We start from the raw sequence: 13,989 nt of genomic DNA on the forward strand, positions 1-13,989 counted from the left end.
ATGCATACCCTTGTGATTATGCCACTACCTGCAGCACTTAGGTGCACATTAATACCCTCTTTCAGTGTTGCTCTGGGGGAACATTGATGCAATTAATATGAATTGTGTGAGAAAACGGCATACTGTGTTTAAATATCGGACAATAAAACCTTAATCAAGTGGACGTATGTGCTGTATCTTTGTAATAACTTTGAGTAAAAACCTTGTAGATATTTTCTTCTTGCAAAAATATCCTAATATCGCCCATCGACTGTCGACTGTCGGGGAATTAGGTGAGAGAGGGGTCCACAAACAGTGGCCACAAATGGGAAAGTAAAGAAAGTAAAGCTGCTTCTTGAGCTACGAATTGCAACCAGCCATAAGGAGAGTCTCCTCTTGAAAGCACATTTTCTTATAGCTCCATTGTTTAGAAAACACACTATGTGTTATTTAAGCTGAGTTCAAGGTACAATGTGCAGCGGTGAATTCCTCCCATGATATCTCTTTTGACAAGATGAGAAAACACGTTTCTTAAGCTGCTGCACTCGGTTGTCAAGGGAACATTTCTGAAAAATGGAGTGTTATGCTCTGAGAAAGCATGCTCAAATATTTGCATAAAGCCAAATACCATGTTTAGAGACAAACAGATTGAACTGCAAGTCCAAAAGATGAGATGACGAGGCCCCTGCTGTAGCCATTCCATTGCTTTTCTCTTTTTGTGCCTTCTGATAGTTGATTGTCAATGCTGATGCTAGACAATATTATGGAGAATGTGACTGGGGGTTTATTGTCTGCTATCTGTTGTGTTAGCTGCCTGGAGCTGAACTGTGATGATGCAGTGTCCCTGTCCAAGAGCCAAGGACAGTCCTCTGCAAGAGGCTGAGCAGACTCTGATGGACGAAGGAGAGAGGGCACAAGCACTCTTGGCATCAAATATAACATCTTGCTTGTATAACAGTATAATTACATTAATCAAGACTGAGATCTTTGACAGCAGCTGACAGTAAAAAAAACAACAACCCCCCCCCCCCCCCCCCCCAGCATAAACACGTGTGTAAATCAGCTTTCTATAAAAGCGACAGTGATGTGATATCCTCACAGATTTAATGATGACAATACATAAATGCTGAGCATTTATAAGATAAGATAAGATAAGATAAGATAACCTTTATTAGTCCCACACGTGGGAAATTTGTTTTGTCACAGCAGGAAGTGGACAGTGCAAAAGTTATGACGCAAAAATAACTGAAGATAGAGAGCAGATGTGACTCAGTCCGAGCCCAGGTTAACTGCCCTGTTTAATGGAGAAGTTATATAGTCTTGGACTCCATTATATATATAACAAAAGGCATGTAAATGAAGATATAAATTATATATTAGTGGACGAGATGTGGGAGGAATAAGAAAGAGGAGAACACGCGGTGTATCAATCTCCATACTGATTCTAGGGGGAGTGAACCTATTAAGATCACAGGGCTGTTCCCGAGCGGTATAGGCAAACCATCTACTGATTTACATTACAATTCAGGCGTTCAGCCGACACTGATACCCATGTGGCTTTGAGTGAAATAGTGTAGCAGGTGTAGCACCTACCGTAAGTGCCCTGCTCATGGACACATTTCTGTTAGTGTGTGTCTGCTGCCTGTTGTGGGGATCAAACTTGTGACCTTTTCCTCAAACAACCACCCAGCCGCCATCTTTAATAATCAGTTAAATATGTTGCAGTAGCATTTTGTACCAGCTGGTATTAAACTGATGACTGCAATGTGTTGTGATTGTCAAAATGCATTAAAATGTTGTGGATGGAACATCAACTTTACAGTTTGCAAAGAAGGGTATAATTCATCATCATGGCCCAATTATGGTCGATAAATCCAGAGGAAATAGTCAATAAGAAATCTGTTGAAAGGCAAATGGCTGCTTCACTTGACTTCTTTTTCAGACCTCCATATGCTTCCATGATAAAGGCATGATAGAAGTTATAAACAGCCGTGGTTGCAGGTGTCAGCTGATGCGCAGCTGGTAATTCTGTAACCATATCCATTTGAGTGCAAAAAAGAAAAAAACAACAAATAAAAAAAATCAGCATGATTGATTGCAATTATGTTTTGTTGTCATTCCAGAGTCGGATGAAAAGTGCAGCCACGGTTGCATAGAAGACCAATAGTTTTTGACTCTTCAATAACCGCAATTCATGAAGTGAGCAGTAAATGGCTTCATACTGTACTAATGAAAGCAGTTTGGTTCCTCTGAGGGAGGATTATCCCTAATTGGCCCAGCTGGATAAACAGAGCTGGTGGTGTTAGCATACTGCATGGCAAAGCAAACACACCAACCTATTCCTACCTTTCTAAAAAAATTAACTTTCTTTTTTTTTTAGAAAGGTATTATCTCCAAGCCCAGGCATTATTACATCTCAGGGGATAAAAATGTTTCCTTTGACATTTGGTCCCACCCAGCACATCTCCCAGTGTTCCTTTTTCCTCTCCTCAGTTCGTGTCATCCTTCCTCCTCGTCACTTTTCCCTCCCTTTCTTTTTCTCTACGTCTGTACCTCCCCATCTCTTCTCACCCCTCATCTCTTTGGGTTACTGGCCCTGTCTTAGTCTCCTGATTCAGTGCTCCATTGGTAGATCAATAGAAAGGCTCTCTGTCAAGAGAGGCGTTGAAACCCCCCCCCCCCCCCCCCCCCCCAATACCCCCCATCCTCCTCTCTTCAATCCCCCTCCTACCCCCACCCCAACCTCCCCATGTCTCCCCAGATGACTGCAGACACACATCCTCCTGGGAAGCTGGCTTTCTACATCCCATACTGGAGAGCATCTCCCCCCCTCTCCTCTCCGGATCACTTTTCATCTCCATTCACCTCGAACTTGGGAGAGGTAGAACTGCACGGCGCCATAATGGGCTTTTTAAAGAAGACGGAGACCGGAGGCTTTTTCTGGGAGCCAAAACAGAAAACAGCCCGAGAAAATAGGATATCAGTGCAAGACACAATGTGAAAAGCAGAAAGGGAAGTGAGAGAGGTAAAGAAAAAGAAAGGCAAGGGAAAACAGGATGAGAGAAAGAGAGAGAAGTTGTGCATTCAGCTAAGCTGCAGAACGCTGGCTCCCTCCCCAACCCCTTTCCCACCCTGCTTTTCTCCACCCCCTGGAAAAGTGTTCTGTCTCTCTCTCTCTCGCTCTCTCTACCTCTTTTCTCTCTCCTCTCTGCAGCTGTGGTCTGCTGAGTGTCACCTCCACACAGCAAGTGCCTTTACTTGGGCAGAACAGGGAGAAGGAGCGTAGCTGTGAGAGAGACACACGGAGAGAAAGGGGGAAAAAATCTCAGGAGTGTGTCTCAACGCACCAGAGGAGCATCTCTCTGACTTCGGAGAGGGCTGAAGAGCGCACAGAGACTGACGGGCAGAGACAAGCAGCGGCGTTGGAGTATAACAGTGCTGGTGGTGTTGGCAGAGCACGCCGAGTGGACACAGGGGAATCCACCGGCGCTGTTGATCCTGGTGTCCCTGGCAAGAAAGAAACAACAACAAAAAAACTGCTTGAGCGGGAGACAGAAAGCGGTGCAGCAGCCAGGATCTCGGCAGGGGGGCAGCATTTTACAGCGACAACGAAGCGTGGAGACAGCTGAAACCTGCGCGCAGACACACTCTCTCTCCCTCACACGCGCGCATGCACACACACACATGCAAACAGTGAGTGTGAGCGAAAAGGGACGCTCGCGGTGCTTTCAAAAGAGCCACAAAAATCCTTCTTCTTGTGAAACGCACATACTTGCACAGGAAAACAACACAAAACATTTCATCTTCTTCGGCCAGGGATGGTGGATGATGAAGGAGAAAACTTCTGGAGAGGAAATTGTCTTTGAAGCAGGACTTACTGCTGAGGTTTTGTATTTTTAATCAACTTTGTCACCACCACCCTGTTTTTTTCTTTTTGAAGTTGGGGCATTTTAAAGCCTCCGTCTAAGCACAACAACTAAACAACCTCTATTCTTAGAGGCAGAAATTGAGAGCTGTCTTTGTGACCATCAAGATATCTATTCCTGATTCGGTCTGATTGGTAAGTGGATTATGACGGCAAGATTTGGGGATTTTTCTTTCACCTGAAGAAAGAAAGAAGGAAAGAGCGACAGAAACCTATCCATGATTGGTGGATTTATGGCTGTCAGAGAAGGAGAGGATCCCTTGCCTTTTCTCCTCTCTTCTCCTGTGGATTACAGATGGGCTTTGTGATCTCCCAGTGCAGTCTCATGGATGATCGCTCGCTGCCAGTCATTAGGATAAAGTACAAAGAGGGACACAAGTGAGTATTCAGCTGGATTTTTATCTCTCCAGCTTAAGCTTGCATGAAAACAAGGGTGTCGAGAGTGAATCTGTAACGAGAGCACATCGCAGCAGCTTTTCTCTTTTAATAAGAGAAACTGCAACTCGCTGATTAAACTGTTGTGTTCCCTGAATAATTATCAGAGCGTAAAAAGGTAGGCACATCCTGAGATATTAATTCACAGACAAGTGAAGCTGTATGTTTACAGACCGTTTACCAATTAACACAATTTACTAAATGAGGGGTGCTGTCTACCCGGCAGGTGGCTTGGGCACAGGCGGAGATTGATTGAAGTGATCTGTGTGAATCCTATTAATGCATCCTGGATTGTGGCCAAGAAAGAAGCAATGGAGGGGAACACCGCTGTCTAGCAGCGCTATCTGATCTGCCTCTCACTGGACAACTGAGGACCCTCTGCACTCCCTCTTCAACGACAAACCTCCTCTTCTTCTTCTCAGACAGGCAAGGATGGTACCCCCGCCTCCCACCAACAAACCCCACGTGTGCTTGTCCACCATTCTGATCATGAGCAGCATGGCGCTGATTGATGCCTACCTGGTAGAGCAGAATCACGGCCCCCGCAAGATCGGCATCTGCATCATGGTGATGGTGGGAGACATCTGCTTCTTAATTGTCTTGCGTTACGTGGCAGTGTGGGTGGGCGCCGAGGTGCGCACAGCGAAGCGAGGCTACGCCATGATTCTCTGGTTTCTTTACATCTTCGTGCTGGAGATCAAGGTTTACTTTGTGTATCAAAACTACAAAGCAGACAGGAAGAGCTTGGACGCTCTCGCGAGGAAAGCCTTGACCTTGCTGCTGTCTATTTGCATCCCAGTGCTGTTTGTGGTGCTGGTGGCTATCGACCACATGGAGTATGTTCGAGCCTTCAAGAAGCGCGAGGAGATCCGTAACCGCCTCTTCTGGGTGGTGGTGGACTTGCTGGACATACTGGACATCCAAGCCAACCTGTGGGAGCCACAAAAGAAAGGGCTTCCTCTGTGGGCTGAGGGCCTGATGTTCTTCTACTGCTACATCCTGCTGCTCGTGCTGCCCTGCGTGTCCTTGAGCGAGATCAGCATGCAGGGCATCAACATTGTCCCCCACAAGATGCTCCTGTACCCCATCCTCAGTCTTGTGACCATTAACATCATCACTCTGTTCATCCGCGGGGGGAACATGCTTTTGTACAGGGACGCCAGGGTATCTGGGATCCTAATAGGAAAGAACATCTTGGCCATCATCCTAAAGACCTGCAGCTTTGTGCAGTACAGGAGACAGTTGCAGAACGCTCCTCCCGCCTTCGGGGTCGAGCTGCAGAAAAACTCAGTGGCCCACGCTCGCCCTGCCCCCACCCCTCCTCAAGTGGTAATGCAGGACCAGACACCCCTCCCCGAGGTGACTACTTGCGAACACACATGACAAAACAGCGGGGCGAACCCTGGAAATGTCAATACAAGTGTATATGACCCTCAGGACGCTGGCGGGGCACAGTTTTCCACACCTTTTAGGGCATGCGAACACTCATGTGAACACACGGGAGATCAACATCTCCTCTGATGCTTCATGGCACAGAGAACACTGCAGACACTTAGTGATGATAGAGCGTCGGATCCAAAGCTGTCATTGGTGCAAAATACAGTATTATTTGTGACTTTGTTAAAGCGTTTCCTCCAGTAAATCCAGTTACCTGTGTATTTTTTCTAATTGTACAACTGAAAGAAAAAAGAAAAACAACCTATTGCAACTATTGCAAGATTAGAGGAATATATTTTTGAATTGTGTGTGTTGCATTCTAATCTTAAATTTAAGGGTCTGTGTGGTGTGGTGTGCATTTTCTGTTCCTCGATTGTTCCTTGTAGTCGAGGGCTTCAACGTATCAGATTTAGAGGGAGCAACCAATGAGAGAATCAAACAGTTAAAAGCTTTCTCTGGAAAGAAGTGTTTTTATATGTGATTCTTTGATAAAGTATTGTGTACAAGATAAAGGCTCTCCTGCGCTCTCACTGGCTGTAAAAGGGGTTTTTCATAAAGGCATTTGAAAGTTACTGGACCAATCGACTATATTTCACCTTTTAATTAAAATTCAGCAAATGTTCTTTAATTAACCTGGGATACAAAGAAAGACAGACAATGATTTTTTCCCCCCTTTTCTCACTCTGGTTCAATCTACAATTAGAGGCTGCTTAACTGGCAAAGTGGTGCCTTTGCAGTGTCATTCATCTTGAGAGTGATCATACATTCCAGGGTGGCAATTTTGGGGGACATTTGAAATGAATTATCTGCACAGTTATGAACCGTTTTATCACAGCAAAAGGCTCACTGAGATGCAGTTAGCCACAGGATAAAGTACACAGCCGAGGGCCGGCACTGCAGACGGATAAATGATTCCCAAATAAGGAAGCCCGTTTAATATCCTCCTCAGGCAAACAGTAACTATCTGTGCTTGCGCTTCGTGGCGGCAGCAGTTCTAAGCACTGTCATTTTGTTCCTCACACAAAAGACAAAATGGATACCTCGGTCCAGTGATGTGAATCCACGCAACAAGCCAAGAAAACATCATGTCTTCTAATATGATAAATCTCTTTCAGCCCTCAGCTCTCCGCCACCAGTTGAGTCAGAGCTGGAGCTTGTTTGCAATTTCAGCGATGGACACGCTTAAATTTTTTGCTAAATCTCAATATGAATGTCAAAGACAGAAAAAAATGCTGGGAATGACATATTTGCTGCAAAGAATATTTTTTACTGGGCCTTCGCTATCTATCCGAAACATAAAACTGAAGGTCAGGTGCTTTAATTTGATGCAGTGCACAAATGACACTGGCAGAGGTGCCACAAAAATGTGAACAATGTTTTTGCAAAAGGTTCCTGCTCTTGTTCTTTTTATTTTATTTTATTTTTTTGCATAATCTTTCTCACTGCATGCATAATGTAAAAAGCACAATGATTATCGAAACCAGTGTTTTTTATCTATGCAAGGCTCAGTTACAGGAATGTAGCAGCGTTTGGTGGCACAAAACAGGCTGTTGCATTAAGACTGCTGCAGCTAGCATTATTTTGTCAGTGTTGTTGGCTTGTAAAATTACAGCATCAGCAATTTGGACTATAATACACAATTGAATTGTATTGTTTTTGCAGAACTGATGCAATGAAAAGAAAGCATTCATCCTTTAAAATAGTATTTGTGATTTAAAACAATGATCAAGTGTTTTTCTCTGAAACTGGCAGCCTTACATCTCTCGCTGTATGGAGGACCACATAACAGCTTTCTATTGGGTTCTACAAACAAAAGGAAAACTGCCATTTTTGCAAAAAACAAACAAACAAAAAACAAACCCAAAACAAATAGTTTGTTGTATAAATCAAAGCATGAAAATCCCTATATAAAGGGGGGCCATTCTGTTCCTTTCCAGCATATTTTCATCTTTTGACTCCAGTAGAGTAGCTTTGCATAAGTCACAGGTCAAAAATAATTCTTATTTCTTACACAGCCCCTCACTTCATCCATTCTCTGAAACCCCCCCCCCCCCATTCCCTTTCCTTTAGGACTACTTTCTTATGACTCTCTGCCCTTTTCAAACAGATGTTTGGAGCAGCGGGTGGATGAGGAGATCCGCTCATTAACATCACACGCAGCCGAGAGAAGGAAAAACTGCATTTTTACATACACTAATCTCCTTATTTGAAACTTATGATGTATTTATTTAAAATATAAACATTCATCACTGCATGACATAAACTCACCAGCCAGTTTGTTAGGTACACCTGTTCAAGCTCTCTATCCATCCATCCATCCATTTTCTTCCACTTATCCAATTCAGGGTCACAGTTGGGCTGGAACCTATCCCAGCTGTTTTAGAATTGGGGGGGGGGGGGAACATATCGCAAATTTATCACAGGGCTATTACAGTCCTCATTAATGCAAATCTCTAATCAGGCAGTCACATGACAGCAACTCAGAAGATTCAGGCATGTAGACATGAAGGTAAGGGAAAGTTCAAATTGAGCATCAGAATGGGAAAGAAAGGTGATTTAAGCAACTCTGAATATGGGATTGTTGTTGATACCAAACAAATGGACTGAATAAATGATAAATGGACTTATATAGTGCCGTTCTAATCCATTTGAGTGCTAAAAGTTCTTTATACGACATTTTCCATTCACCCAAGCACTTTTTTCTACATAAGCGCTTTCTATCTAACAATCACACTCTGAGAGATGCATCAGAGAGCAACTTGGGGTTAGTGTATTGCCCAAGGATATTTGGAATGCAGACTGGGAGCAGTCAGGGATTGAACCATCAGCCTTCTGATTAGTAGATAACCTCCTGAGCTGCAGCCACCCCTTAGTAGTTCAGGATTTTAGTATTTCAGAATCTGCTCATTCAATCGATATCTAGGTTTTATAGAGAATGGCATGAAAAACAAAAAATATCCACTGAGGATAAATCCCTCAATGATGTCAGAGGAGAATGGTCGGACTGCTTTGAGCAGATAGGAAAACAGCAGTATTTCAAATGAACCCTTCTGCATACCTTGTTACAATTAAAGGTATGCAGAAGCAGAAGACCACAGCAGGGGTCATTTGATATCTGCAGTAACTGTGTGATGCTATAATGTCAATATGGTCCAAAATTTCTGAAATGCCACCGTGAATCTATGCCACGAAGAAATAAGGCAGTTCTGAAGACAAAGGATGGTCCAACCCAGTACCACCAATGTGTATCCAACAAAGTGGCCAGTGAGTGTATATGTTACAGAAAATACAGTACTGTTCAAACATCTTGAGCCACCTCTTATTTCTTTATATTTTGCTTGCAAGGAGCCAGACAAAGTGCATTTGAGCAATAAGCTTCTATAAGCTTTCTGAAGGTTATTCAAACATTTTCTTTGGACATTGGCTACTTTTTGTAAACCTATTGTCTCTCACCATTTTAGAGGTCTGTTAAGCTACTTAACACAGACCTATGACTCATTCAAGGATAAAAAGAAGACATCTAACTCGAGGAATGAACCAGTGTTGTGTCTACACGTAACAGAGAACTTAGCAGAGAGCCAAATTTAAATTCTATCTTTAGGCACTTTGTTACTTGCAGCCTGTCACAAAAACAGATGATTTGTTTTGATTTCTTTAGTTGAATGTAATCTGAAAAATGCCAAAGATAACACAGTTTGACAGGCACAAAATACGCTGCCATGTTCTACAGTATGTTGACTCCTCTATGACAAGAACTTGGTGACAGTGGGAAGGAAAAACTCCCTTTTAACAGGAAAAACCTCAGGCAGAACCAGGTTCAGGGAGGGGCAGCCATTCACTGCGACCAGTTGGGAGTGGTAGATGGCGAACTGTAGATGGATCCACTTACTGTGGACCCATCAGAAATGGTCTCAGTGAAAGGGTGGCTGTCAAGAAGCCATTCTTAAGAAAGAAAAACAGGGAGAAAAGACTGAGGTATGCCAAATTACACAAGAACTAGACTTGTCAGTGACAACAGGCCTTATGGAGTAATAAGTAATGACAGAACAAAAGGCAGCCAACATCCAAAGAAGAAGCTGAATGTCCTTGAATGTCAAGAAGCCTGGAGAACTATTTCTGAAGACTTCTTAAAGAAATGACACGAAAACTTGCCTAAGAGAGTTCAGGCTGTGTTGAAGAATAAAGGTTTGTCAAACCAAATACTGACTTTAGAATTGTACCACAAACAAAAAGCTTACCACTTATCTTGTCCAATTTTGAAAACACAGACTACAAACACTATGTAATTAATTAATTTCATTCTTCTTTTATGTAAAAACAAAAGAAAAATGTAAACGGAGAGAACGCATTCTGCAACTTCCATTCATCCTGCAGTACCAAGATTATTTCAGGACTCCTGCTTCCTAATGACAGAGTACAGGCACAGATTTCAAGGGTGAAAGACGAGTGCAATGCATAAAGAGCAGAGAAACTGGAGAGTTTAGGGCTACATACCTGCACATGCGCGCACTCATTTGCATTATCCAGGTTCCAGTTCATGTGACCTGCATGCCATTTGACTGTGTGAAGAAACAACTGAACACACTGTGCTGAGGAACGTTATGCAAATTAATGCTAAGATTCAAACTCAGGTCCTTCTTGCTGTGATGTGACAAGGCAAGGCAAGGCAAGGCAAGGCAAGTTTATTTGTATAGCACAATTCAACAACAAGGTGATTCAAAGTGCTTTACAGAGACATTAGAAACAAGAACAAATAAAAAGCATGATTTAAAATTGAATAAAACAAGCAAATAAACTAACTAACTAATTAACAAACAAACAAACAAACAAACAAACAACAGTATATACCTGAACATTTCTGACACCCAACAAAGCACACTCTCCTTCCTTCCAAGTAAACTTCATGCACAGTCCAACTGCGGCATGTTTAACACGGTTATGCTTTGTTTCACAATAACAAGTGATTTTTTTTAAATTTATTTAAAATTATGCATATGGTGGGTTGCCATCAGTGCGACCAGATGATGTAGTACAGTCACACAGCAAAACCAGATGGCTGGAGAAGTGATAATGAGCTCATTCTGGCTTGCTCCAAAAGTCTTCACTTGCTTACAGCATGTAGAGTGTTAAATCAAACATAAATAGAATATCAGTATATCTATTCCTCTGCTATCACTATATAATTGCACATCTGGCAAATTACAAAAAGCTTTTATTCTTTTTTTTTTAAAACTTCTTCTAATCATCTGCAAAGCACTTACTACTGTTTATGCCAGCCTAGGTTTATTATCTTAAAATGGTTTTAAAAGCATGAAGATTATCTACACCTTGAAAGCCCGGCTGTCCCTTTGGGCATTCACCCAACCCAATCAACCCCCACACACCACTGCGCATCACCCGTCCTGCACTGCCAGCTCCTGAATGAACGTTACATTCATCCAGATGACTGTGGGGGTTTTTTTTCTTGATTTGCTTTGCACTCTCAAATGTTAATAAACTGGAAAGGCTGCACCTCCACACTTACTACATTAACACTGACAAAGCAGCCCATGCCAAGCGAGCGAGCGGGGAAGACAAACAGCTGCAGTAAATTCACAGCCTGACCTTCGTCAGTCTTGGATGGCGGGTAACAAATGTATTTTTCCATGGGATGCATGTTAGAGCACGAGGAGGACAAAGCGGCGCAGAAAAAGAATGGTCACCGAGTATTGATTATGCTGCGTAGAGGATAACTGATATTAGATTTAAAAAGGGCCACTTTCCCAAAACAAATAACGGGGATGTTATTTGGATACAGGAGATTTATTGCGATGCTGCAATACCGTGTGTATTTAAAGCTTCTCTGTGATGCTGCAACCAAACAGTGGTGCAGTCAGTTCACGTGATTATGGATGCTTTAATCTAAAATTTAGATGCTGTGCACATGAGCAAAGCAAAGAAAGGTCACAAAGTCTGCAGTCTGAACTCATCCCAGTCCTGCTAAACACATGTGCGCGCTCTGATTTTCCGAGCACGTGAACATTAGCTGTGAGCAACATCCTCAAACAGTTTTGCTGAGGAGTCGTAATTACCCGCTTTTCACTCGAAACACTCGTGCAACTTATCTTTTTCAGCACATTCAATCACCAGATTACAACCAGCGTAATTACAAAACAGATTCCTCACACATCCCCTCAGCCACGCATGCATGAATTTTACGAGGAAAGAGCCGAGGGCACGGTTGCTATTCGCAATGCCCCTGCAACAGGGAAGGTTTCGCTATCTTGTTCGTGCACAGTTCAGCGAGGATTAACAACAGCTGTGAAGTGTGAACCCAGCAGAGGATCAAGCCTGTGACTCGCAGCTACAGTATGATCTTTCTAATAATCAGGTCACTCTGCTGGACTGCCAGCAACTTTCAGTCGACCCAACAGGGAAGCCAGGTGTCGGAAATGAGAGCCAGTCGCTCCGAGCGCTGTGAAGTGCTGAATGTAAATGTGAATTATGAAGAGCTGTTTCAGTATTTTTCGACTTCTTGGCAGTTTTCGAATTTCAACCCAAGCAATTCGCCAAGTTTTTGCTAAGACGCTGTTGACATATGAAAGCTGTAGATGGTTTACAGCTCTCTGTGTTGTTAACAAAATATTTTTGATTTCTTTTCTAGGAATTAGTGATGATATATATCCATCCATATTGTTTTGCTGTGAGATATATTTGCCCTAGAAATGCCTGTTTACAAGCCAAGTGGTACTTGGCTTGTAAACTTAATGTTGATGTGACCTGTCCCTTTAAAGTAAATATTAAGTAATACACATATCTGTAATGGATTTCTTTATTCTGTAATCCAGTGTTTCCCAAACACAAATGATCAGTTGTGCCATGGAAGATTATCTGGTTCCACCTGATTAATACTCTAAGCGAGTAATGGGCAGAACAATTACATTCTCGTCCACTAGAGGGCATTACTACGGTGGCCCCTAGAGACAAAGCACGTACAAACTCCAAAACACATGCAAACTCCAAAACACTTGCAAACTCCAAAACACTTGCAAACTCCAAAACACTTGCAAACTCCAAAACACTTGCAAACTCCAAAACACATGCAAACTCCAAAACACTTGCAAACTCCAAAACACATGCAAATTCCAAAACACAACGGAAGTGCTCCAGGACGCTAGGGGCAGTGTTGAGCTTTTGTTACCTAGTAACTACACAAGCCAGGAAGTACCAATGACCGGATTTTGGGCTGTATCCCAGGGTCAGGGTCTGCAGCCTTAAAGGCCGCATTTTAAGGCCGATTACGTCACAGCGACACGACGAAGGCTGTCCCAATTCAAAGGCTGCTCGAAATGCGGCCCTCAAATGCGTCCTTAATTTCCCAGAATTTTAAGGATGGGTCGGTGTAGCCTTCATGGCCCAACATATCCCAGATTTCATACCGCGTGGGTGGTGTGGATAATTTTGCCAAAAAAAACGGCGGAAGTGGAGCCGCCGAAGAGTAAACTTTCAGAAGTAAGTACTGAATATTATGTCACTTATTTATGCGCAAATGTTTTTATAATGAAGAACATTAAAACATTACTGTTGGCCACATGTCGGGAAAGTTATGTGACATTAGCGATGTTTGTACTAACTTGGTTTTAAAGCCTTTACTTTAAAATATACGCCGTTCAATAGTTGACTTTAATCTTACAGAGAATGTGATGATTTTATGGATAATTAAAGTCAGTCATATATCCACAAACACAACAAGCTGAAAGTCAGTGATGCTGCTCGGTTTGCAGTCCTGAATATCACGGCACAAGCAGGATTCACTGCACTGTTAATGTTATCTATGTTATATTGCTGCCTTTGTTCGGTGGTGTCGAGCCAAACGGACTTTAACGTGTGTTTGAATGAGCTGACGGTTCAGAAAGATGCTTTAATCACAGGAATCACACATGGTAAATGGTAAATGGCCTGTATTTATATAGCGCTTTACTAGTCCCTAAGGACCCCAAAGCGCTTTACATATCCAGTCATCCACCCATTCACACACACGTGATGGCAAGCTACATTGTAGCCACAGCCACCCTGGGGCGCACTGACAGAGGCGAGGCTGCCGGACACTGGCGCCACCGGGCCCTCTAACCACCACCAGTAGGCAACGGGTGAAGTGTCTTGCCCAAGGACACAACGACCAAGACTGTCCAAGCCGGGGCTCGAACCGGCAACCTTCCGATTACAAGGCGAAC

At 43.1% G+C, this 13,989-nt stretch overlaps 1 protein-coding gene across 1 annotated transcript; it reads left to right on the forward strand.

The window, feature by feature from the left end:
- The first annotated feature begins 3,029 nt into the window (after positions 1-3,029).
- Positions 3,030-7,142, forward strand: LOC113034574 (transmembrane protein 121). Its single transcript, XM_026189249.1, has 2 exons — positions 3,030-4,282; positions 4,566-7,142. The coding sequence occupies exon 2, from the start codon at positions 4,772-4,774 to the stop codon at positions 5,720-5,722; it is 951 nt and encodes a 316-aa protein (XP_026045034.1). The 5' UTR covers positions 3,030-4,282; positions 4,566-4,771; the 3' UTR covers positions 5,723-7,142.
- Positions 7,143-13,989: the final 6,847 nt, after the last annotated feature.

Source organism: Astatotilapia calliptera, chromosome 13, assembly GCF_900246225.1.
Source record: "Astatotilapia calliptera chromosome 13, fAstCal1.2, whole genome shotgun sequence".
Lineage (NCBI taxonomy): Eukaryota > Metazoa > Chordata > Actinopteri > Cichliformes > Cichlidae > Astatotilapia > Astatotilapia calliptera.

Excerpts from the sequence above, each read along its gene's own strand:
- LOC113034574 (XM_026189249.1), top strand. The coding sequence starts at position 4,772 with ATGGTACCCCCGCCTCCCACCAACAAACCCCACGTGTGCTTGTCCACC.